The sequence below is a fragment of the Pristiophorus japonicus genome, chromosome 13, assembly GCF_044704955.1.
Source record: "Pristiophorus japonicus isolate sPriJap1 chromosome 13, sPriJap1.hap1, whole genome shotgun sequence".
NCBI lineage: Eukaryota > Metazoa > Chordata > Chondrichthyes > Pristiophoridae > Pristiophorus > Pristiophorus japonicus.
In genome coordinates this window covers 20,744,752-20,770,934 of record NC_091989.1, presented here as the reverse complement: position 1 = coordinate 20,770,934, position 26,183 = coordinate 20,744,752, and the positions used below count along the sequence as shown (strand labels likewise).

General features: G+C 44.6%; 1 protein-coding gene across 5 annotated transcripts in view; it reads right to left on the bottom strand.

Annotated features, from left to right (window-relative positions):
* Window positions 1-26,183, bottom strand: part of nrf1 (nuclear respiratory factor 1) — an 82,113-nt gene that overhangs the window by 12,997 nt on the left and 42,933 nt on the right. For 3 of the 5 annotated variants that reach the window (XM_070897208.1, XM_070897209.1, XM_070897206.1), the window contains 2 exons: window positions 20,909-21,033; window positions 7,948-8,073 (listed from right to left, as the gene is read on the bottom strand). In XM_070897208.1, the coding sequence (XP_070753309.1) occupies window positions 7,948-8,073; window positions 20,909-21,033 (251 nt within the window). Of the gene's footprint in view, window positions 1-7,947; window positions 8,074-20,908; window positions 21,034-25,005; window positions 25,468-26,183 lie in introns of those variants that run through there. The other 2 variants (XM_070897207.1, XM_070897210.1) reach the window with 2 other exon arrangements.

The window sequence follows — 26,183 nt, the reverse complement described above, 5'->3', positions numbered from 1 at the left end:
GAGGACAAATCAGTGCAGAGGTGTTACTTCTCGAATACGTTCCCTGTAATTCTACTTTGTGAACTGACTGATGACAGTGAAAGGCGAGTGAATAGTACCTTTAGCAGTTAATACCACAAAGCATTACTTAAAAGTATAAATTCCAGCCATGGGCAAGTGAAAATACATGAATTGCATAGAATGTACAGCACAGATACAGGCCATTCGGCCCAACTGGTCTATGCTGGTGTTTATGCTCCACACGAGCCTCCTCCCACCCTCCTTCATCTAACCCCATCAACATATCCTTCTATTCCTTTCTCCCTCATGTTTATCTAGCTTCCCCTTAAATGTATCTCCGCTATTCGCCTCACTACTCCTTGTGGTAGCGAGTTCCACATTCTCACCACTCTCTGGGTAAAGAAGTTTCTTCTGAATGCCCTATTGGATTTATTTGTGACTATCGTATATTTATGGTCCAAGTTTTGGACTCCCCCACATGAGAAGAGAACTTCAGCTTAGACTGCCTGCCGAAGGAGTGTGGAAATATGTCAGGCTGCGACTGTGACGAGGGCAGGGCCTCTGAATCCCTCGTCATGAGCCGTGGACTTAAGCTCATTACTCCACTCCCAGACCGACTTGGATGTAGTACTTTTATTAAACCCAATCACACAATAACATTGCTCAGCTGTTACAGATGTCACTTGCCGCTTCTTAACAAGACAGGGGTTGAGGCCAATCACTGGAGGGAGGGAGGGGAGGTGGGGGGGGCATGGTAATGCATGAGTCATCTGAAATCAGAAAGTAGGTTTTTCCATCAGTTCATCTCCTGAAGGTGCTAACTTCACCTGGGGTACTGTTTTGCAGACAGCGGGTGCCTTTTTGGCAATATAACCTTGTGGCCATTCCTCTACACACAGCCTAGACAGTGAGTGGCTACAAGCTATTTGACTCTGAGGGCATCAAAGCCTGTCCTTTTCCAATATTTGCTCTCGTGCTTGTGCGCGCACAATTTCCAGCAGGAAACCGCTCGATAGCAATCACGCAAGGCTGATTCTTTTCTTTCTATTTACTTTCTAGTTGCAGCACCCGAACCACCGTCTCAGTCGAGACCAGAGAGCTCAGCACAGACTCACTTGGCTGTTCCTGAAACCCACTTCTGGCAGCCAATCAGTTGGATTGGCCATCAGTACCTGGCCTGGGTCAGGAACAAATTGGGCTTTTGGTAAAGATGCGCTTCATTAAGAATCTGCTTGAATGATATCAGATTTACAAATAAGTGGATTGGACTGTAGCTGCTAAACTGGAGTGAGATTTTCTATTTAAGCTCCTCCAGCGTGCTGTGCACGCACAGCAGGGAGTAGAATAAAGCACTTACTGTTGATCAGTAGTCTAATACCAGGAAAACCTTTTCAATTGAAGTCTTTTGTCTTCTCCTTTCAGCCCACTAACTTTCTCAGCTGCACTTGCATCCTCCCCGAGGGTGTTGAATCATTTCTGGGATACAGCTCCACACCCCACTATCCAATCATTCCTGGGGTTTCACTCCACACTAATCATTGAACCATTCCTGGGGTACAGCTCCACACTAACCATTGATTCACTCCTGGGGTTCAGCTCCACACCCCACCACTGAATCATTCCTGGGGTACGGCTCCACACCCCACCATCCAATCATTCCTGGAGTTTGGCTCCGCACTCAACCATCAGTCTCACCAAGTGACAATTATTTAGGTCTGATCCCTGACAGTACTTGCTGCAGGAGCCCGATCACCAACTTACTTACTCTGTCCACACTCACGTCTAGCAGGATGCCTTTGTTAACTGTGGGCACAACTATTCCAATGCTCCTCTGGTCGGCATAAGACGCCCTCCATAAAGTTGAGCTTATCCAGAACTCTGCAACCCTACCCTAATTCGCACCAAGTCCCGCTCACCCATCACTATAGTGCCTGGTGACCTACATTGGCTGCCAGTCCTGCAACACCTCTATTCAAATCTCTCTTTGGCTTTGCCCCTCCCTATCTCTGTAACCTCCTCTAGCCCTACAATCTTCCGAGATCTCTGAGCTCCTCCAATTCTGGCTCTTGCGCATCCCCAATTTCCTTCACTTCACGATTGACGGCTGTGCCTTCAGCTGCAGAGGTCCTAAGCTCCGGAATTCCCCCCCTAAACATCGCCGTCTCTTCTTTAAGACATTCTGTAAAAACCTATCTTGGACCAAGCTTTTGGTCACCTGTCCTAAAATCTCATTATGTGGCTTGGTATCATATTTTGTCTGATTATGTCCCTATGAAATGACTTGGGACATTTTACTCTGTTAAAAGCGCTACATAAATGTAAGTGGTTGATAGTGATGAATGGCAGAAACCCTGGCTAGTTTTTTTTGCAGCTTAAAGGTGTTGGGGCCAACATTAGTGGCTCCATCACCACCACCTGGGCTGAAATCAGCCATCTCTGCAGAGGTAGGGGAACTGATCTTGGTGGCACAGCTACTCAGTGATTTCACCAGCTAAGCTATCAGAGGAGCCTGGGTCAGGAACAGACTGCCTGTATAGAAAAGGAGCTGCCTGCTGCAGATGGTTAAGGCGGTGAGTAGCTGAGTGGTACAGAGCAGGAAGATCCCAAGCCCAGTCCGTTAGCCATTTCAGCTAGAGCAGCAGAAAGGGCTTTACAATCGGCCTCAATGCCCATGTGTTATGAGGGAACAAGTCAATGGGAGTCACTTCTCCTGATTGCTCTCCATGAACCCCATGGACAGAATTGAGTTCAGTTGAGATACCCTGCAGTCACACAAGAATGGCCACTTGGGTGAGGTACTGGTGTGTCTCGATGCCCTTAGCAAGAGTCTATACTTTTGAGTAGAGGTGAAGAGAAGAAAATTGGCGTGACAAAATACCCTTCCGAACAATTGTTACAAGAAACCGTCGGGCAACTCTGCAATTGTCAGCATCAAAGCTAACCGTTTCTTTGAATGCATGCACATGACGTTGGAGGAATCTCAGCAGCCTCTCAGTTGCCAGGAAGCTGTTCTGGGTGATTGGGTGGGTATGTGTGTTCTCCATACACATCATAGAATAGTGCAGCACAGAAGTAGGCCATTCGGCTCATGGAGTCTGGGGTGATGCTCTCTTTAAGCTGCATGGTCACGTGGCTCTCTGGACCTCCCATTGCAGTCGGTCTTTCAATGCGAAAAGCTGTGAATGCGCGGTATTTTGAATGGGCCATGCAGCCCCTTAAAGGGCCGTGCACCCAAAAGAAGTAATTGTGAATGCTGGTCTGCACCGACTCTTTTGAAGAGCAATCCAATTAGTACCACTCTTCCACTCTGTCCCAGTATCCCTGCAATTTTTTCTCCTTCAAATATTTATCCAATTCCCTTTTGAAGCCGACTATTGAATCAGTATCCACACCCGATCCGGTACTGCATTCCAAATCCTAACCACTCAGTGCGTAAAAAAGTTTTTCCTCATATCGCCTCTGGTTTCTTTGCAAATAACCAGATGGCACAGATTTCAGGTTATCGACCCTTCAGCCATTGGAAACAGTTTCTCTTTATTTACTCTATCTAAACCCTTCATGATTGTAAAAATCTCCACCAAATCTCCTCTTCACCTTCTCTGTTCTAAGGAGAGCAGCCCAAGCTTCTCCAGTCTATCCACGTAATTGTAATCCCTCATTCCTGGAACCATTCTAGTAAATCTCTTTCGCACCCTCTGCAAAGTCTTCACATCCTTCCTAAAGTTGGTGCCCAGAATTGGACACAATACTCCAGTTGGGGCCAAACTAGTGTTTTATATAGGTTTAGCATAACTTCCTGGCTTTTGTACCCTATGCCTCTATTTATAAAGCCCAGGATCCCATATGCTTTATTAATTTGTCCTGACACCTTCAAAAATTTGTCTCTCTGTTCTTGTACCCCGTTTAGAATTGTACAATTGTACTGCTAGGCTTGGGCTTGAATGCGATCCACCGTGGCAGGATGGAAGTCTCCTCTCTCAAAGGGCTGTAAGGAGAGGTGAGTTGAAGGCGCTTGTAGGTGTTCCAATGGGTGCACGTCCACAATACGGAAATACCCATAACTAAACCGGAAAACTCACTCAAATAGGGGATGGCTGGTGCACGCGTTGAAGACGATCTTCTGAGGCTGCGACTGACACTGCTGGATTATGCAGAAGGAACTTCAACTCTGCAGTGAGTTCTATATCTGACTTAGGAGCAATGGCTGCCAATGCTGGACAATTAAAGAAGACTAGGAAAAGAAGCTGAGTAACCAGAAGGTGGGCATTGGCCTTTCAACTCCGGGATTGAGTTTAAATTCAGTCCAGACGGTCATCTGACTATAAAAGTCTTGTATGAAAGGAGTTCGGGGTAGTCTAAATGCAACCCTTATTGGACGTGGAGATAAAGCTGGCCACAGGATGTCGGACCTGGAAATGGAAAAATGTCACACATGCAGTACAGATGGGATGCTCTTCTAAGGTTGGAGGCCAGGCACATTAGTAGGGCGGACTGGAACTTAATTCTACATCTAATCATGCTATACCTGACCTGGGAGGGGTAGGTGCCAAAACTGGGTGGTAAAACACTGACACCCCTCACACGGGTGTGCAGAATTAGTAGGTTTTTCGAGTGGCAGCAGCTCAGAGTCACGTCAACTCCCAAGGCTTCTCAATCTCTGTGCTACTGAGTGGCAGCACCAAAGAGTTAAAGCACTTCCAACACAAACCCTGGGCCGTTCCCCACAATCACTCCTCTACTGGATGAGAGACAACATATGGGAAAAAGCTGTACTAATCTGTACCAATAAGGAGTTTACAGGGAAGAGAGCGAAAGGTTTGAGAAATTCCATTTCATTAAATGCAGAAGCATGGTTAGGACATAGATGAACAAAGGGATTTATGGATCGAGGTACACAAGTCTTTAAAAGCGAGTTCACAGGGGCAAAAAGTGACCAAACGGGATATGAATAAAAGGGTAGGAAACTGTAATAATAAAAAACATTCTCGGATGTGGACGTCGCTGGCAAGGTCAGCATTTACTGCCCATCCCTAGTTGCCTTGAGAAAGTGCTGGGCTGTCTTCCTGAACCACTGCAACTGTTTGAGGGCCACTTGAGGCAGTGAAGAATCAACCACGTTAGTCTGGGACTGGAGTCACTTATAGACCAGACCGGGTGAGGACAACTGGTTTCATTCCTAAAGCGCATTAGTTCAGTTGGCTTTTTACAACAATCCGACAGCTTTATGGTCACTTTTTACTGACACGAAAAAGAATTTTTAAAAGCTAAATTCAAATTGTCAAACTGCCACAGCGACATATGAACTCACATTCTCTCTGGATTATTAGTCCAGTAACATAACTACTATGCTACCATGCTCCCAGTGAATGTGGAGCTGCCAAGGCTAACAAAATAAAGGAGCATGCTCGATGGGCCTACTGCTGTTGCTAAAGATGTTTAGTGTCAGCTGTGGCTCAGTGGGTAGCACCCTCACCTCTGAGTCAGAAGGTTGTGGGTTCAAGTCCCACTCCAGGGGCTTGAGCAAATAAATCTAGGCTGACACTCCAGTGCAGTGCTGAGGGAGCACTGCACAGTTGAAGGTGCCGTATTTCGGATGAGACGTTAAACCGAGGCCCCGTCGTCCCTCTTAGGTGGACGTAAAAGATTCCATGGCTCGATTTTGAAGAAGAGCAGTGGAATTATCCCCGGTGTCCTGGCCAATATTATCCCTCAATCAACATAACAAAAAGAGATTATCTGGCCATCATCACATTGCTGTTTGTGGGAGCTGGCTGTGCGCAAATTGGCTGCCCCATTTCCCACATTATAAGAGTGACTACACTCCAAAAGTACTTCATTGGCTGTAAAGCGCTTTGTGACGTCTAGAGGTCATGAAAGGCGCTATTTAACTGCAAGTCAGTCTTTCCTTCCTGGTAAAATTAAAATCACTAAAGTTGTCAAATTATTTAGTTGAGAAAATTATAGATGAACATTTTATACATCCACCATTATACTTTACTCAACTCTGAGTGACAACAGTGCAAGTGCTGTCTCATTCAAAGCTTATGGTGCTACAAGACGACCAGGCTGTGGACTAATTGCTACGAATGGCCTCTCTCAGCTGTCTGTGCTCCAAAGCACATTATCCTATATCTTAAACTATGGCTGGCAGTAGCTGCCCTGCAATAGATTACCAGGCAACACAATCTGCACACGAGTCAATTACAATAATTACTCCTCTGCTAATCGCCTTCTTTTTTTACAGTGAAATCTGTCACTCTTGATCACCTGTCTCTATTTGGAATTATTTTCAGATATACAGATGGATAAAAAATCTGCCCTAATGCAATTGGTACAATCAGCCTCCACTCCTTTAAGTTTCATGCAATGGTCATATTAGGGACAATGTCACAAGTTCCACGCGCTGTGTTAAAGCTACTGCACGCTGAATCTTTTCCTTGCTGCTGCCCCTCCCCTCGATTTTCTCACCCCCCTCTCCTGAAGGTTTAAACCGTCGTTGAAATATATTTCCACAAGTGCTGGCAATCCTCCCATACCTTGCTGAAAGGGCTATTCTTCATGTGCGAGCCCTGACAATGAGGTTAGGTCGGATATTTAACCTCGGGGGCATCACAATTAAGTCCAATCCTAATCGCCTCTTTGCCATACTTTGCCAGAAGGCACTGGACAACGATCAGGACCAGGAAGATACAAGGCTAAGAGAGAGAGAGAGGGCGAGCAGAGTAGTGGGATTTGTTTTTGATTGTTCTAGCAAAGAGCCGGCACAGAAGCGATGAGTCAAATGGCCTCCTTCAGTGCTGTAAAGTTCCTTGAGAATACTGCTTAATTGACAGGCTAATGTCCCTTGGCCCAGGGAACTAACATGATCTGTATTGCCCCTATTGCTGCCCTGGCTGAAATCAATCAACTCACTGGATGGCGATTGATACACTGCCTTTACTCACTAGGCCATGAGATTTAGAAGCAAATTAACTTGCTAGAATGCTCTTCCATTGGCTGCGTTGCTGGGTACTCAACCACCTGACTTGGAATCTCAGAATCTTACAGCATTGAAGGAGGCCATTTGACCCAGCGCGCCTGTGCTGATTCTTTTGAAAGAGCTATCCATTAGTCCACTTACCGGCTTTTCCCCCACAGCCCTGCAATTTTCTCCCCTTCAAGTATTTATCCAATTCCCTTTTGAAAGTAATTATTGAATCTGCTCCCCCCACCCTTTCAGACTGTGCATTCCAGATCACAACAACTCGCTGTGTAAAAAAAAATAATTCTCCGCATCTTACCTCTGGCTCTTCTGCCAATGATCTTAAATCTGTGTCCTCTGGTTACCGACCCACCCTCCAGTAGAAACAGTTTCTCCCCATTTACTCTATCAAAACCCCTCATGATTTTGAGCGCCTTTATCAAATCTCCCCTTAACCTTCTCTGCTCTGCTCTGAGGAGGACAATCACAGCTTCTCTCGTCTCTCCATGTAACAAGTCTTTCATCCCTGGTACCATTCCAAGTAAATTTCCGCTGCAAAGTCTTGACATCCTTGCTAAAGCGTGGTGCCCCAGAATTGGACACAATACTCCAGCTGAGATCTAACCAGTGATTTATAAAGGTTCAGCATAACTTCCTTGCTTTTGCCCTCTACGTCTCTATATAAAGTCAAGGATCAGCCTCAGCAATTTATCCTGCCATCTTCATAGAGGCCAGAATGCAACCACCAGGCCAAGCTCACACCCAATGTGCGGGTATAGTGCCAATTAGTGAATATTTCAATCGTAGCAATGTTTTTTGAGAGAGTGGTCACAATCTGTCCCGGGACATCTTCACACCAACGCTCTCACTGTGGGTACTTCCTAAAATCATGCACCTTCTCTGACTTGGGTGATACCATGCAGACTGGGCCCTTTTATATTCAGCATTTCTAAAATGAACTAAAGATCACAGGTTTGAATCTTTACCAATACTGATTTCTCGATCCGGTTTGTTGCACCCAAGGGCTTTCTGTAGTTTGCTGCCTGTGGAACTGCGGCAGACAGCGGTCAACTGGCATGAATCGGCAACCTTTACAGGAACGTACAAGGCCACTGTGAATTGCAAAATATGAGAGTGGAATATGATGGAAATGGCACTGACACACGCAATACGAAACCAGCACCATCAGCACAAGCATCCCCGATTTTCATCGCTCCACCATTAGCAGCCGTGCCTTCAGCTGCCTCAGACCCAAGCTCTGGATTTCCCTCCCTAATCCTCTCCCCCCTCCTTTAAGTCATTCATTAAAACCTACCTCTTTGACTAACACTGGCCTAATATCTCCTTATCTGGCTCAAATCCTGTGTCGTGCTTTGGGACGTTTTACTAATTTAAAGGTGTTATATAAATGCATGTTGTGGCTGCTTTGCAGACATTTCACTAATGTTGGCAGCTCCAAGTGCCCTTTCTTATTGCTTCCAAACATCACTCAAATACACTCAGCAACTTTCTACAAGGGGCCAGACACCACTTCTTTATCGGCACGATGAACAGATTTACTTTATTTCCAAAATTGTCTCCTTTCCTTCTAAAGATGGATGAATCTTTGGGGAGGCATCTCACCCAAGTGTTCATGTGTGAGGCCAGACAGTGCATTATTCAACGATGGAGATCATCCAGATCCAATATCCATGCACACGTTCCACCAGGGGGTGGGGGTCACTGGATATTCATTAGGGGCAGGAAGCTTTGGGTGAGTTGCCCCTCCTTAAATGAGGAACACTGATCTCACTGTAATACCCTTACCATTATGTTGGCTTGACAGCAGGTTACTCAGCACAGATTAGGGATCAAAATGGAACCTTCCTGGCTCAACTCCGCGCTGGGTAAACTCACTGAGCCATTCGAGCGCTTTCTGGAATCTGCTTTTAGCAAAAGCAAAGTCAACTGCTGCAACTGGTTTTATTCCACTGCCACTGAGCTAAGGAGGAATAAGAGCGAAAGGCCAGAGTGGGGGCTTCGAGCCGAGTATCTACAGTGTGGCACAAAGGGGTGATTTGTTCTGCAGCTCCTCCGCTGGTGATTACAGACTGCAGATTACTGCAGTCACGTGAGCTGCTTAGAACAAGGCAAGCTGTCAGCCGCTGCTAAGGTCAGCGTGAGCTTTCTATGCAAAGCTCGAAAAAGACGGGGGTGGAAGGTGAAGAGATAGAGAAAGAAATGAATCTTCTATTTTTGTACTCTTTGACCTGTTCAATACAGAGCTGCAGCTCCTCGTGTCCCTCTGTCTTTCTTCCCTTTATCCTGTAAGTTGCAGGATTTTAAAATCTAAACTTAGTGCGGCCAGCTTCAATGTTTTCAATTCTTTTTAGCTTGGACAGTATTACACTATAGACCTTAAACTAAATCTCCACATTACTAACTCCAACATGCACACATTATAATTGCTTATTAGGTGCCTTGGTGACAAACTAATTTGGCCTCTAATGTTATTTTTCCACAGTTCTAGCCCATTTAGGGCTGCACCATACTGTACTGTGAAAGCATTTCACCTTACTCTCCTGCATGAAGAGGCCAGACTGAGTTCCAACAAAACCGGCGCTGGAATTGAAACTGGATCTGCAATTACTCAGCTGCTCAAAGGACAAATGCATCGACTGGAAAAATAAAGAAATCGCACCCAGACGAGCTGGATCTCAGTCCAAGTGACATCAGCATAATGCCGTGCGGGATGTGGCTGACATCGAATCATGACAGGGGGGGATTCTTTAATGGAGGATGTACAGTTGCACCGACTTGTGGAATAAACAGGATTGGATTTGGTTCTCTGCTGGAAAACTGTGGTACTAGTTTGCAGCTATAGAATTTCAACCCCAAAGAAAAAGCAGTCCTGCATCAGTATACCACATCAGAGGTTAGCAGCACAGATTGGAGAGTGGAAGGCAATAACACATACATATATGCATGCACAGACACACATGCACAGACATGCATGCAGACACACACACACACATTTATGTGCATGCACAGCAAGGAGGTTTTTTGCGAAATGCAGAAAATAATGATCAATGATTAAATTAGGAGCAATTTATTCTCTGGGAGCTCCTATCGTCCCCGTGGCTAAAGGCAGTACTCAGCACAGTGTGAAGTTACACAGACCAGTAGGTACCAGATTCGATTCCCGATCTGTGCTGAGTTAGCTGATATCAGCATCCATCGACAGTACATGCGTGTGTGAATGAGGGCGAGGACAGGGGCATACAATTCCTTCCACAGCCAAATAACCTGTTAACAGCCTCATGCATGAATAGCTGCTTAGACTATGTAGCTACACAACTGCGTCTCTTCAAGAATGGCGGGGGCGTGGGGAGGAAGAGAGAAAAAAGTCTGCACTTTGCCTACTCAGTGGGTAGACAAATCACATGCCATGGTACTAAGCCACACAAACCAGCAAGATCTCAACTTTGCCCCTAGTTTGTTGATGTGGAGGTGTCAGTTAAATACAGTTTCCCACTAGAATAAAAATTGACCAAACCAGGGTCCACTCCATCAAGCACTGGTGGAAAGCTGATGAACGTGGACAGGAGGTCAGGCCAGGATTTGGCTCAGCTCCGATTTCCCCGTAACAAGCAAGACTCACTGCTCAAACTCATTTCTGAAGAATGGCAACTTGGGTAGGGCGTTGGGAGTCCACCTTCAGAAAAGGATAGGAGAGAAAACAGAAGGCCCTTACCCCGATCAAAACAAAACTATATTTGAATAAAATTGTTCCCTTATGAAATTGTAAAAGATGTCTTCCCCCTCACTACACCATTGATGGCTATAAACTGTCACGGTTACTGTGGGGTTATTACCATAACATGCCGAGAAGGCAGCTAGAATCCACAATGGGAGTTACAAATTGTAACATTTATAATTTGTAGCAATTACCTCAGTTATCTTTGTTAATAGACTTTAAACAGCGCTAGTAGCACTTCATTGTGTTATTAACACCTCATCAGTCATTGAAAGTTGGCATGCAGGTACAGCAGGCGGTGAAGAAGGCAAATGGCCTTCATAGCTAGGGGATTTGAGTATAGGAGCAGGGAGGTCTTACTGCAGTTGTACAGGGCCTTGGTGAGGCCTCACCTGGAATATTGTGTTCAGTTTTGGTCTCCTAATCTGAAGAAGGACGTTCTTGCTATTGATGGAGTGCAGCGAAGATTCACCAGACTGATTCTCGGGATGGCTGGACTGACATATAAGAGACGAGACTGGATCAACTGGGCCTTTATACACTGGCGTTTAGATGGATGAGAGGGGATCTCATAGAAATGTATAAGATTCTGACGGGACTGGACAGGTTAGATGCAGGAAGAATGTTCCCGATGTTGGGGAAGTCCAGAACCAGGGGACACAGCCTTAGGATAAGGGGTAGGCCATTTAGGACTGAGATGAGGAGAAACTTCTTCACTCAGAGAGTTGTTAACCTGTGGAATTCCCTACCTCAGAGAGTTGTTGATGCCAGTTCACTGGATATATTCAAGAGGGAGTTAGATATGGCCCTTACGACTAAAGGGATATGGAGAGAAAGCAGGAAAGGGGTACTTATTGAATGGTGGTGCGGGTTCGAAGGGCCGAATGGCCTACTCCTGTACCTATTTTCTATGTTTCTATGTAACCCTCTGAATTGGCAAAAGAGCCAGAGGTGAAATGAGGAGAATATTTTAACGAGTTGTGGTCTGGAATGCACTGCCTGAAAAGGTGGTGGAAGCAGATGCAACAGTAACTTTCAAAAGGGAACTGGATAAATACTTCAAGGGGAGAAAATTGCAGGACTGTGGGGAAAGAACAGGAAGTGGGACTAATTGGATAGCTCTTTCAAAGAGCCAGCACTGGCACGATGGACCAAATGGCCTCCTGTGCTCCAAGATTCTGTGAATTCTCTTTCTCCAAGCACATCATCCTACACAATCTTCCTTCTTCTTGAAAGCTGAAACCAAGTCTTATGGCACTCTTTTCTACTCTAACTCACTCCTTCCAAGAACCTAAAAGCTGCCAATCTCCTTATCTCCCTCAGCACTCCCATCTTCCTACAATCGGACATTTCTTTTCCAAGCTTGGTATCTGATCACACAGATACGGAATGAGGAAGATTATGTGGATCACCCTACCTCTCAACCAGAAAGAACCTACAGCTTCCCCCTTGTCACAACATCCAGCTCCTTCTTAAATGCTGTCAGGACATTTTCTTCCATACCTAACCCAGAAACTGCCCCATATGTTGATTGCTCTGTGCCAAATGTCAGTCGCAAATTTGCTGTTGACTGGTGTCAGCCCGAAGCCTCCTTGTTCCAGTTTAATTTGAATCAGTGTTGCCCTCTCCTTCCTCATTCACCTGGTCTTCTCTCACTTAACAGCCCGTGCTGTACTATGGGATTTGGCCCATTACTTGGGTTTCTCGATAAAGACAAACAGTTAAAGAAGCGCAAACTGCTGAATTGATGGGCGGGTTCCCTGGTTGAAATAGTCCTTATGCACAAAATCAACAAAACGTTCATTTTTAATTTAACTTTGGCTGTTCCCTTTTCTCCCCTCCTGTTTTTTTTTGGAAAGCAGGTATTTGTCTCTCGTTAGTCACTGGTTCGTGTGTCAGTGCTACACGTTCAATGCCACGTTATCCCTTTCTTTCTTAATGAGCTTTGCCAATTCTGCTGTCACTGTGTTTTAAGAGTCTTAGGCAAATAGCAACCGTACACCCATTTACTGGTGATGACATCATTTAATCTGTACGCTGGACCCTGAGACACTTGACTCTGGGCAGCCTGTGTTAGACGGCAGTGACCTTGAGAGGTTATTGCTGAATGTTCTGACTGAAGCAGTGATTGCCAGAAGAAGCCAAGAGCTCTCACACTGCACGATTCCAACAGCATCAAATCCATTAAAAAGATTTAAAAAAAACATTTTCCTTTTTTGTGCTAATCAGTGGTGGTTGTGATAGAGAATATGGGAGAAATTTGGGGAAGGGGTGAAGAGAGAAAGATACGAGTCAAAATGATTAATTTTGGACACTGTTTCAAACAGAACAAAATACCTCCCTGCACAGCCAGGTTTAATTTAATTGGACAGTTGACTGTAAGCACACTCAAATCCTGATGAAAAGCATTAACTGCCGTGCCAAGAAATCTGGAAATGTAATCAAGGTTACGCTGAGATCAAGATTTCTAAAAATATCTACTGTTGCATCTCTGTGCCCTTGGCCCAGTGAACTGTTGGTACCGCCTGAACCGCAGCAGAAATAAGGACAAAGCAGAGAAACATATTAGACCTCTAAAAAAAAAAACCACTGTTGTCTTCTGATGAAACTTGAGTGTCCATATCTACTATAAACATACTGTTGGATCTCCACACAATGGGAATGGATGGAAAAGGTTTGGTCAACTGGAATTTTATACAGCAAGAGAGAAGGATTCAGCTCATTCTAATTCTGTAATGAGAATGAGCGAGAAGGGTTCAGTCCATTCGAATTCTATAGTGAGAATGACTGAGGTTTCGTCCATTGGAATTCTAAACTTGTATCATTGGTCTGAGGCCAGTGCCCTGGCGGTGTACATTTCCATGGGCGCTGGCTCCCTGCTGGTGTACATTTCCATGGGTGCTGCCTCTCTGCTGGTGTACATTTCCATGGGCGCTGGCTCCCTGCTGGTGTACATTTCCATGGGTGCTGCCTCCCTGCTGGTGTACATTTCCATGGGTGCTGCCTCCCTGCTGGTGTACATTTCCATGGGTGCTGCCTCCCTGCTGGTGTGTGTTTCCACAGGTGCTGGCTCCCTGCTGGTGCGTGTTTCCACAGGTGCTGGCTCCCTGCTGGTGTGTGTTTACTAGATTTTGACAAAGGTTTGCACCGAGCAACATTTATGTTCCTTCTTTTCCCCTCAAACCCTCCATGGTACAAATGCTCTGCGTGCCAGAGGGATCAATTTGAGATTCATCCCCAGGCACGTGGGCCAAAATCTGCTTAAACTGGTGGGACTACGAGGATTATTACAGGCGTATTTTTAGAAGTGAGCTGAGAGTTACGACCTCTGTCTTTAGAGCCTACGCACACAGACAGAGACACACACATACACACAGACAGACAGCGACAAAGACAGAGACACACACACACACACAGGAACAGGAGTAGGCCATTTAGCCCCCTCAAGTCTGTTCCACCATTCAATGAGATAATAGCTGATTTGTGACCCAACTACATACGCCTTTGACCAATGCCCCTCAATACTCTTGGTTTAAAAAAATCTATCATTCTTAGATTTAAAATGAACAATTGACCTAGCATCAATTGCCGTTTACAGAAGAGTTCCAAACTTCTACACGCAACGGGTGGTAGAATTGTTTCCTAACTTCACTCCTGAAAGGTCTGGCTCTAATTTTTAGACTATGCCCCCTAGTCCTAGACTCCCCAGCCAGCGGAAATAGTTTCTCTCTATCTACCCTATCTGTTCCCCTTAATATCCTGATCAAATCATCCCATAACCTTCTATGGGAATACAACCCTAGTTTGTGTAATCGCTCCTCTTATTTTAACCCTTGGAGTCCAGGTATAATTCTGGTAAATCTACACTGCACTCCCTCCAAGGCCAATATACCCTTCCTAAGGTGTGGTGCCCAGGTCTGCTCAGTACTCCAGGTGTGGTCTAACCGGGGTTTTATATAGCTGTAACATAACTTCTACCCCTTTGTATTCTAGTCCTGTAGATATAAAGGCCAGCATTCCATTAGTCTTTTTGATTATTTTTTGTATCTGTTCATGACATTTTAATGATTTATGTACCTGGACAAATCCACCCCCTCCCCCCCCCCCAAATCTCTTTGGAACGCATTGTTTCTAGCTTTTCATCATTTAGGAAGTACCCTGTTCTATCCTTTTTAGGTCCGAAGTGGATGACCTCACATTTGCCTACATTGAAATCCATGTCACAGTTTGCCCATTCACTTAATCTATTAATATATTTTTGTAATTTTATGCTTCAATCTACACTGTTTACAATGCCATCTATCTTTGTGTCATTGAATATGAGGGGTTCTATCCCATCACCCAATTCGTTAATAAATACAGCGATTATTTGAGACGCCAACACAGATCCTTGCGGGACACCACTTGTCACATCCTGCCAATTAGAGTACCTGCACATTACAAGAACATAAGAAATAGGAGCAGGAGTAGGCCATTTGGCCCCTCGAGCCTGCTCTGCCATTCAATAAGATTATGGCTGATCTGATCTTGTATTCAGCTCCACTTCCCTGCCCGCTCCTCAAAACCTTACGCTCCCTTATTGCTCAAAAATCTGTCTATCGCCACCTTAAATATGTTCAATGACTCAGCCTCCATAGCTCTCTGGGGCAGAGAATTCCACAGAGTTACAACCCTCAGAATAGAAATTCCTCCTCATCTCAATTTTAAATGGTCGACCCCTTATTCTGAAACTATGCCCCTAGTTCTAGATTCCCCCGCGAGGGGGAACATCCTCTCTGCATCTACCTTAACAAGCCCCCTCAGTAACTTATATGTTTCAATAAGATCACATCTCATTCTTCTAAACTCCAACGAGTATAGGCCCAACCTACTCAACCTTTCCTCATAAGTCAACTCCTTCATCTCAGGAATCAACCTAGTGAACCTTCTCTGAACAGCCTCCAATGCAAGTATATCCTTCCTTAAATACGGAGACCAAAACTATACGCAGTACTCTAGGTGTGGCCTCACCAATACCCTGTACAGTTGTAGCAGGACTTCTCTGCTTTTATACTCCATCCCCATTGCAATAAAGGCCAACATTCCATTTGCCTTCCTAATTACTTGCTGTACCTGCATACTAACTTTCATGCAGCATTTTGGAATTTATTAGATTTTTAATTTTTCCTGCCAAAGTGAATAACCTCACACTTTCCCACATCGTACTCCATCTGCCAATTGTTTGCACACTCAGCCTGTCTATATCCCTTTGAAAATTTCTCTGCGTCCTCCTCACAACTTGCTTTCCAACTCATCTTTGTATAATTGGCAAACTTGGCTACATTACACTCGGTCCCTTCATCCAAGTCATTAATATAAATTGTAAATAGTTGAGGCCCCAGCACCGATCCCTGCGGCACCGATTCTGTTTGCCAACAGAAAATGACTCATTTATCCCGATTCTCTGTTTTCTGTTAGTTAGCCAATCCGCTATCCATGGTAATATATTACCCCCAACCCTGTGAACTTTTATCTTATGCAGTAACCTTTTATGTGGCACCTTATCGAATGCCTTCTGGAAATCCAAATACACCACATCCACTGGTTCCCACTTACCCACCCTGCTCGTTACATCCTCAAAAAACTCCAGCAAATTGATCAAATATGATTTCCCTTTCATAAAATCATGCTGACTCTGCTTGACTGTATTATACTTTTCCAAATGTCCTGAGACTTCCTTAATAATGGACTCCAGCATTTTACCAACGACAGATGTTAGGCTAACTGGTCTATAGTTTCCTGCTTTCTGTCTGCCTCCTTTTTTAAATAGGGGCATTGCATTTGTGGTTTTCCAATCCGCTGGGACCTCCCCAGAATCCAGGGAATTTTGGTAGATTACAACCAATGCATCCACTATCTCTGTAGCCACTTCTTTTAAGACCTTACTCTCTCTGTTTCCTACTGCTCAACCAATTTCCTAACCAAGTCTATAATTTGCCTTCAATTCCATGAGCTTCAACTTTAGAAACCAGTCTCTTATGAGGAACATCAAATGCCTTTTGGAAGTCCATATAAATAACATCCATAGACATTCCCCTGTCCACCACTTCAGTCACCTCTTCAAAAAATTCAATCAGGTTTTGTCACACATGACCTACCTTTCACAAATCTATGCTGGTTCTCTCTGATCAGCTGAAAATTTTCAAGGTGTTCAGTAACTCTATCCTTAATTATAGACTCCAGTAATTTCTCGACAACAGATGTTAGGCTAACTGGTCTATAATTCCCCGGTTTCCCTCCCTCACCTTTCTTAAATAGCGGAGTGACATGCGCAATTTTACAATCTAAAGGAACAGTTCCCGAAACGAGAGAACTTTTGAAGACTTAAGGCATCTGCAATGTTCTCACCCACTTCCTTTAAACCTTGGGATGGAAGCCACTTGGTCCTGGGGATTTGTTACTCATTAGTGACGTAAAATAATTATTCAACATTTCCTTATTTTCATTTACAATATCACTGTTAGCAGTTTTCAAGGAGCCCACATTGCTCTTGACCAATTTTTTCCTAATATAATTGTAAAAAAAATTATATTGATTGATTTGTCTTGCAAGTTTCTTTTCATATTCCTTTTTGTAGCTCTAGCTATCTGTTTTGTCACCTTTTGTAGCTCTTTGTATCTCTTCCAGGTGCCAGGATCGGTGCTAGTTTTTGCATTTTTGTATGCTTTTTCTTTTAGTTTTATGCTGTCCATTACCTCTTTAGTCGTCTATGGCTGTTCTTTTTGGCTTTACACAAACACACAAAGTCAGACAGAGACACACAGACAGACACAGCTTCAAATCCTGAACGACTCCAGAATTCAACAGACAAAAAATTTATAACTGCTTTTTACATGTCGTACTGAGACCTTTTGATCAGCTTTACTTTTCGAATACACATGCACACATTTGTAGCCATTGCCCAGATTCACAGAATGCCACCTGCCTCTCAGGGCCAGGCAGAATTGCCTGTGACAGCTGTTGTTCCGCTTAGTCTATTGACCGATAATGGACTGCATCAAAGCTCTTTACAATAGCTCAAGAGGCCACACGCCTCAAAGAGAGACAACTATTTTTGGAAAGTACAAGTCTTTGAGGGCAAAGGGAGGGAGGGGAGGTTAAGGAAAGAAAACAGGACTCATTTATTTTTTTCTCTTAAACGATGTTGCTCCAAAGTCATTCAGAGCCCTGTAAGGACTCAGCACCACACACAATACTATCATTTGACTGGCTGTGCATCATTCGCACTGACAACTAGCAAGTTGGAATGGGTGATTGCCTAAACTCCAGGCAATATAGATATGAAAAAGGGAGGAACATAAAAACGTGGTGTTGACATGGTTGCAAAATGGGGAATATAAGGGATGCTGTGAAAAGTCCGAGAAAACATTTTTAATTGTCATGGTCAAAACTATTACGTAGCTGGGACACGGTGAAGGGCAAGTGACAACTCCGGCATTTACCTTGAAGTTACCACGGACTTTTAATAAAACAAGTTTGAGCTGCTGTGACAGCTATCTGTGGGGCACTGCTGCAACAATAGTTGCTGCACTTGCTTACACAATTTACACCTCAGAAAATAATTCCGCGTGTAAAATGCGAGCCGTTTCTACATGCCAAGGCACTATTATAAATGAAAGCATTTCTGCTTTTGAGGATCAAACAAATACAAAATAAAAGCCCTCACTGCTTGGTACTGCCCCTTCCCTCCAGTCAGGTGGCAAGATTAATACCAGTAAGGCAAGCTGGTCCATTGGGAGTTCTCCTCCACTGATTTGATGGGGTCGAAAGCTTTTGCAACATTTAAGGCAAGCAACCCAGATCCTGAATCAATGTACTTTTAATAGTGTCCAATAATGGGGCAGCTCAGAGTTCCAATAGGGATTGATATCCGGAAACATTAATCAAGTGAATTTATTTAAAGTCCACTAACGGCGGACTGAATGGCGCAGCGGGTTAGAATAGTCCTTTCGTCATCTCTGGAACCTGAATTCTAGCCCGGTTCAGACTAACGGGACCAAGTTTCTTTGCCGGCTGTAAGAATACTATGTGAAGTCGGTTTGGGAGTCCCATCCAAGTTCCACATGAGTGCAGTCTTAACCAATGTTCCCTGTAAGCTGCACTTTGCTTCGCGCAACCGGTTTCTTTTAATGCACGGTCCCTTTAAATTTCTGCGCATGCGCGGGACCTCTCCCCTTAGAGGGAATATTGATCTTAACCCCACCAAACTGGCACAAGTTAGTACTCTCACTTGTTAATACTCTAGACTACGGGGACGGTTGGTGCGGGTAGTGTCAAAAATGTCATATGGATGCTTTTCTGATGCTTTCACCGAGACTCATTAACTCCACGTGTAACACACCCACAATAAACTTTGAGCAAAAACAAGGGTTCATGCCGATCATAATAATCCCTAGTTATACTAATCATTCAATCTCTCAGGTCTTCTCTCCTCTTCCATCGCCTGCTCCCACAGTCAAAATTTAGAAGCACTTATCTTTATTGGACCTGCTGCACTTTACTCATTAGTTATGGCCGATTAAAGAGCCGGACACGCTTGAGACGGATTGTGTGTGCTGAAATGTTGAAAGGATTTTATGAATGAAGTTTACATCACATTATTATGATACGGTCATAAAACTTTCATGACAGCTTGTAGTCATCAAATATTCATCCTGATAATGCTTCAGGCATCAGTTCATGACCAAAAGGTCCTGGATAGCCTGGAGAATGAAAGTGACAGCCTCTGATATTTGTGCAGCCAAATTTACAAAATAGCTACAGCATTTTAAATTCTTTAGACGCAATTATGTAACCTGAAAATCCCCTTGGTTCAAAACACTTGCCCCCAAATCTATTTTATTCCATTTCTATTTTATTCCATTAGGTTTGCTAATCTCTTGTGCCAGATGGATGAGCTATAAGCTGGGGCTCCTGATAAAAAGGGGATGCGATGCAGTTATATGAGCTACTTAACAGGGTCGAGAAAGCAAACCTCGAACAATACTTTGATATACCCAGGTAGTGGAACAGGAGGGGCCAAGTTGAGGACAGATCTCAAGAAGCATTTCTTTATGCAGAAGGTGATCAACAGTTGGAACCAGTTGCAGGAAGGGTGGTTGAGGCCAGGGCACAGGGCTCATTTAAGAAAGGATGGTTGTAGAAAGAGTTTGGTATTCTGGAATGCGGAGTGAAAATTTACATTCTTCATCCCTACCTACCTTGTGATCAGAGAAGCAACTATCTGTAAATACCATAGAGCTTAGTTTTGAAGGCTGTCAGCATCAAAACACAGTGCCATATCGGGGCTTCCAGTAAAACTTAGATATAAACCACGTGAACAATAATCTTTTTTGGGTGCGCAGCCTATTCACAGGTTCACGCATGCGTGAACTTTGCCATAGGAAAAGCCGGTCTCGGGCTGTTCAGTTGCGCAGTTTATAGGGAACGTTGTGTGTGAACCCCTCAATTAGATTCCACACTGCGTCCATTCTCAGCTATACACTATTCGACATATAAAGCAGCTGAACTTCGAATTGAAGTTTCAACCTCTAACTGACTCGCAGATATCTACTCCATTGCTGACATAAGAATAGTTACTGGAATTCAAAACAGTTCATTGGATGTGAAGTACTTTCCAGTGTTTGAAAGAAGTGATTAATTGTTGTATAAATGCGAGACTTTTCTTTCATTATTCTGTGCTTAGCAAATCTGAACTCTAATTTTATTCTCACCTAACTTGGTGCAAAAAGGACAAAACTGGTCTGAAGGCTCTGCAAATCTATTTATTGCTAAATAAGAAAACCTCATTTCTTCTTCACTTTTCACATGCAAAGGCAAGTTTCAGAACCACTTTACAGAGCGAAAGACAACAAAGTGGGGAGAGTGGAGCGAAAGCATGGCAAAAGAAAATGGTCTCGGAGGCTCGAAGAGCAAGGCGTTGAACGGTCGACTGCTAATGGTGGAGCAGAGGAGGCAGGGAACAAGACGCAGGCTGGTGTTGGGAGATGGAGGGCACATGCGGGGAAATAGGGCCAAAGGAGAGAGGGAGAGGCGAGGTAAAGAAGGGATTCTAAAGTGAATAGGTTGCAGCGACAGAGAAACATCAATAGGACCCTCTGGGATGTACTGAGACTTCAAAACACAAGCGCAGTTCAAGATAAACCAGAGAAAGAAATAATGGCAGTCCTTACCGTTAGCATCCTGAACACCAGTCAGCGCTCCTACAGCAGCGGCAGTCTCTCCCGATAGCACAATCTGCCCTCCACCCTGCAGGGTGGCTTCTGCAAGTGTGGCAACAGCATGGGCAGCAGCCTCACTGCAGTAGGGAAACACAAACACATTGGTCACTTACACGACTCTCCAGGGCCGAGAGTCACCAGTAGAAATATACTGCATGCACACAATTACAAATATAAACACACATTTATATATAGAATTGTACAGCACAGGAGGAGGCCATTCAGCCTATTGTGCCTGTGCTGTGCTCTTTGGTAGAGCTATCTAATTTGTGCCACTCTCCCCTCCCCTTTCCCTTTAGCCCTGCAAATTCCCCCCCCACCCCCCATCAAGTATTTATCAATTTCCTTTTGAAAGTTAGCATTGAATCTGCTTCCACCACCCTTTCAGGCAGTGCATTCCAGATTATTACAACGCACTGCATTAAAAAAATCATCACTTCCGGTTCTTTTGCCAATTACCTTAAATCTGTGATCTCTGGTTACCGACCCTGTTGCCAGTGGCAACAGTTTCTCCCTATTTACTGGAGCAAAACCCCTCATAATTTTGAATGCCTCTATTAAATCTCCCCTTAACTTCTCTGCTCCAAGGAGAACAACCCCAGTTTCTCTAGTCTCTCCATATATATATATAAAAATACTTATCTACATATAAACAGATATACATATCTATATATGGACGTGTGCGCTTCCATGTGAATGTATAGTACATAATATATTCTACTAAAAAAAAATTCATGAAACTATACATGGCTCACTTTTTAAACAAAATAAATTCCCCACCACAGGATCATAGTGTGGGTTTTGCTCAGCATGGCCCTTCTCTGCCCATCTGATCTCATCTTTGCCGGAAACTCACTCCATCCTGTTGCAACTTAATGTCCACCTAAACAGGCTGGAAGGACACTGACAAGAGGGTCGGCAACCAGAGGATAGAGATTTCTGAAGGACCTCTGGGATATGGCACTTCCTCAGGACTGCCTAGATTTATATGCACGGGTCTCTGTTTATACGAAATGGGGCTCTGACTTTGAACTTTCTGACTCGAGAGACAAGAATGCTACCAAGTCAGCCGAGCCGAGACTTCACTCCTCTCCCGGAGGAGCAAACTCTTGCTGGGGAACAGTTCTGCGCATGTCATCAGCCCCGCGAGGCGAGTAATAGCACTCCCTGTGCTCACTTGCAGCAGTGATCAGTAATGTTCCCTTTAATCAGCGTGGCCGCGGAGCTCTCTGAACCTCCCATGCAGCCGGCTTGCTGGCTCCTCAATGGGGAAAACCGCGCATATGCAGTATTTTAAAGGGGCCACACATCCCCCCAAAAATTAACAGGAACATTGGTAATTAGAGATGTTGAACCCACCCCCCAAAATAAAAACTCTCCAGTAAACATCTAAATAATACCATCTCATGCACACAGCAATGAGTTCTTCCAGGGGTCACTTCGAAGCCAACAAGATTTCACTCCATCCTGAACGGAGACTGGACAGGAGTTTAAAAAACCGGCCTCTTTCAGTGGGTGAGCAATGTTCCAGGGATCCCAACTTCCCACCAGACGATCAGATACTTGTTCAGAATAGCGATTGGGGGCCAAATCCCCCATAGCAAGCGTGCTGCTCCATGTTATTTATAGTTCCTGATTCCCAGCTCGCCAGCTCTGGGACTTCGCTGCAGTTCAGATTCAGTTGGGAGAAAGGGCAGGACAGAAGGAAAGTGGTGGTGATGGGGGGGGGGGGGGGGCAGAAACAATGCTTTAAAAAGACAAAATGAAGTTGCTGTATGATATATGGGGTGATGACGGCCCTCCATTCTGTCACCACTTGAGATTGTGACCCTGGACAAACGCTTTAAATGTATCACATTAAAGTCAAACTCTTACTGTAATGGAGGGGAAGAACAATGCGACATTGATCACATTAAATTGTGTGCACGATACATTCTAGTTCCAGTTCAATCTGTTCCAACAGATTCCTGCTTAGAAAATGCCAGTCACTATTGCCCCCTGCTGGAACTAGTGCAGCATTACCATTTATAAATAGGATTCTGTTTTAAATGTACTGCACATGTTGCATGGAGACCATGAAATTCCTCAAAGTACAGGGGGTGGGGGAAGAGTCTAATTGCCGTCTCCTGAAATCAAGGTAAATCCCTGTACGATTCATTGACAAATCAAACCCCGTCCAATCAGAACCTCAGGACATGGTTAAATGTGTGAACTTCAACAGTTGAGTGGTGGTAGTGGCTATTCGAGTGTGGACGGCATCACCACAGAGCCATATCCTGTCCTCATCCCCAAGTCCACAAATATACACTTTTTGCAGGGGCTCAATGGATAAGCATCAGGAGCAAGAATGCTGGCACAATTTCCCTGGTTCACCCAGGGCCGCTGAGGCCAACAACAGCAGCTGTACCCGACCTCGGGGAAAAAACTGTCAGGGGGAAAGGAAATCATCAAATGCAGCTATCTTTAATAATGATTGTAATCACACCGTGCTGACCATGCACTGCTCTCACTAAATAACAAAACCTCGAGCAACAACACGGGCTTTCTTTCACAAACTGCGCAACGATACGATAAGACAGAAAGAGGCCAGCTCGCAACGCCCTGTACAAAGCCCCTGGCACCCAGTGCAAGAATATCTACACACCGGAAAACCCACCTGATGCTGAAGTCTGACGGATCTAATCAAAGACAGACGGACAGCCCAGAGTCCTGAGTGACACCATGGAAATGCAAGTCCCCTTCTTTCTTTGTAAAGTCGACCAGTAAGGAAATGCGTTCAAAGTTGAAGCCGAAAATGTGTTGCAGAGAGCAGAACAATGTGGCTAATTTAGCAAAATCTGCATAATTGAACATTGGGATCGGTCCAGGAACAATTTGGCGGAAAACTCATAAAAAGCAGCCCCGTCTACGATGGTTGTCGGATAGCAGTACTTTCAATAGGTATCTCTGAAGGGGGCCCAAAGCCCTCTTCCAGTTGTATTCTGTTTGCAAGCAAGAAATTCCTAATCAACATTGCTTTATGCTCTCAGCTTGTGAGTGACACGGACAAGGCCACTGTTCGCGCCCATCAAAGCTGGTGACAAAAGAGCAAGCAACTGTTTTTATTTGATTTTTATGGTCCAATTTTAATTTTAAGAGTGTCCAGGTCCTTGTCCATAAATGTTTCCACTCTCCCTTCCTCCATCTGTGCTCAGTTAGCTGATCTCAGGCAAGACAAAAACAAGCAACTGAAACACAGCCCCCTAGAGGCTAGGATGGGGTGGTGCCTCTGGTCCAGGTTCAGCTACCCCTGGTGGAAGTTAACATGTGGTGCCTGGATGAAGTCAGGCTCCCTCCCTCTCCCCAAGGTTAAATAGCCCTGCTTACCCACTCTCTAGGCTCACCTGTCGAGAATTGTTACTTGGATTGTCAGTGCCTGTGAAATCAGATCTGAGCAATGAGATAAGTTACAAAGTATTTACAGCACAGTTACAGGCTATTCAGGTCCATGCTGGCGGTGTTTACACGCCACAGGAGCCTTCCTCCATCCTATTTCATCTAACCCCATCATCATATCCTTCTGTTCCTTTCTCGCTCATGAGCTTATCTAGCATCTATGCTATTTGCATCATACCACTCCTTGTGGTAGCGAGTTCCACACTCTAACCGCTCTCTGAATAAAGAAGTTTCTCCTGAATTCCCTTTTGGATTTATTTGTGACTATCTTGTATTTATGGTCGCAAGTTCTGGTCTCACCCGCAAGTGGAAACATCGTCTCCATGTCTACTCTATCAAACCCCTTCATAATCCTGAAGATCTCGATCAGGTTACCCACCCCCCCCCCCCCCCCACCCCCCCCCACTCTTCTCTTTTCTACAGAAAAGAGCCCCAGTTCAATCTTTCCCGATAGTTATAAACTCTCACTTCTGGTATCATACTAGTAACTCTTTTTTGTGCCTTTCTCCAGTGCCTCTATATCCTTTTTATAATATATAGAGACCAGAACTGTTCACAGTACTCCGAGTGTGGTCTAACCAAGGTTCTATGCAGGTTTAACATAACTCCTCTGCTTTTCAATTCGAACCCCAGTGCTTTGTTTGCTTTTAAAAAAAAAAATGGCTTCATTAACCTGCATCACTACTTTTAGTGATTTGTGTATCTGTACCCCCAGACCCTTCTGCTCCTCTACACCGTTTAGACACTTATTTTCCAAGGAGTAGGTGGCCTCCTTATTCTTCCATCAAAATGTACCACATCACATTTATCTCTTTTGAAGTTTATTTTCAATTACACGCCCATTCTGTAAGTTTATTAATGTCTTTCTGTATTCTGTCGCAATGCACCTCTGGATTAACTACACCCCCCGATTTGATGTCATCCTCAAATTTCGAAATTGTACTTCCGATTCCCGAGTCCAAATCGTTTACGTAAATGGTGAACAATAGATGTCCGAGCACCGATCCTTGTGGAACACCATTTCCCACCATTTGCCAATCTAACGCCTTTTGGGTAGGGTGGGGGTGAGTAGATAACTGGCAGAACAAAAAGAAGAGAAAAAGTGGGATAGTTTTCTTTTAAAACAGGACACAACTTGGACTTGTATCTTTAGAATGCAGGAACATCGCCCGCCTCCCCCCCCCGCCCCCTCCCACAAACTGTTCAAAGAGGGTCCCCACCACTGCACTCTCTCAGCAGGTCAGGGCTGTCTTAATGACAATCTGGAAATTTCAACTTGCAGCGAGAACTTTCATTTGCTTGTCCAATTTTTGACTCATCCCATCCTGACGTTAACATGGCAATCGGTGGTTAATTGCAGAAGACAGCAGGGAATGAGAATAGGCCATTCCACACATTAAGCTCACTTCTTCCAACCACTGTGTACAATCTACCTGTCCATGGATTCTACCCAAATGGTTTAATTCCCTTGGGAGAGGGAGAGGAGGGGGGGGGAGAAATTCTGCATGAATACACTGATCACCAAAGGTAATCGTGCAAAGTTGCAGCACATTCATCCCGCCTCACATCTTCACTATTTAACCTCCATGGGTAACATTTCCCCAGCAGCACAAGAGCCCATTTGTCCAATTTTGAGCATCTCAGTCTATGGACCATAAATGGCGGCCTCTCCGAGTGCCTACGATATGCGCACGTGCCCTAAGAGGCCCCCGCAAGTTCCTGGTTGAGGCATGCAAAGAGCATGCGCCTAAACCGGGCACATCCGATCTGTCAAAATGTCTCAAGACAGATC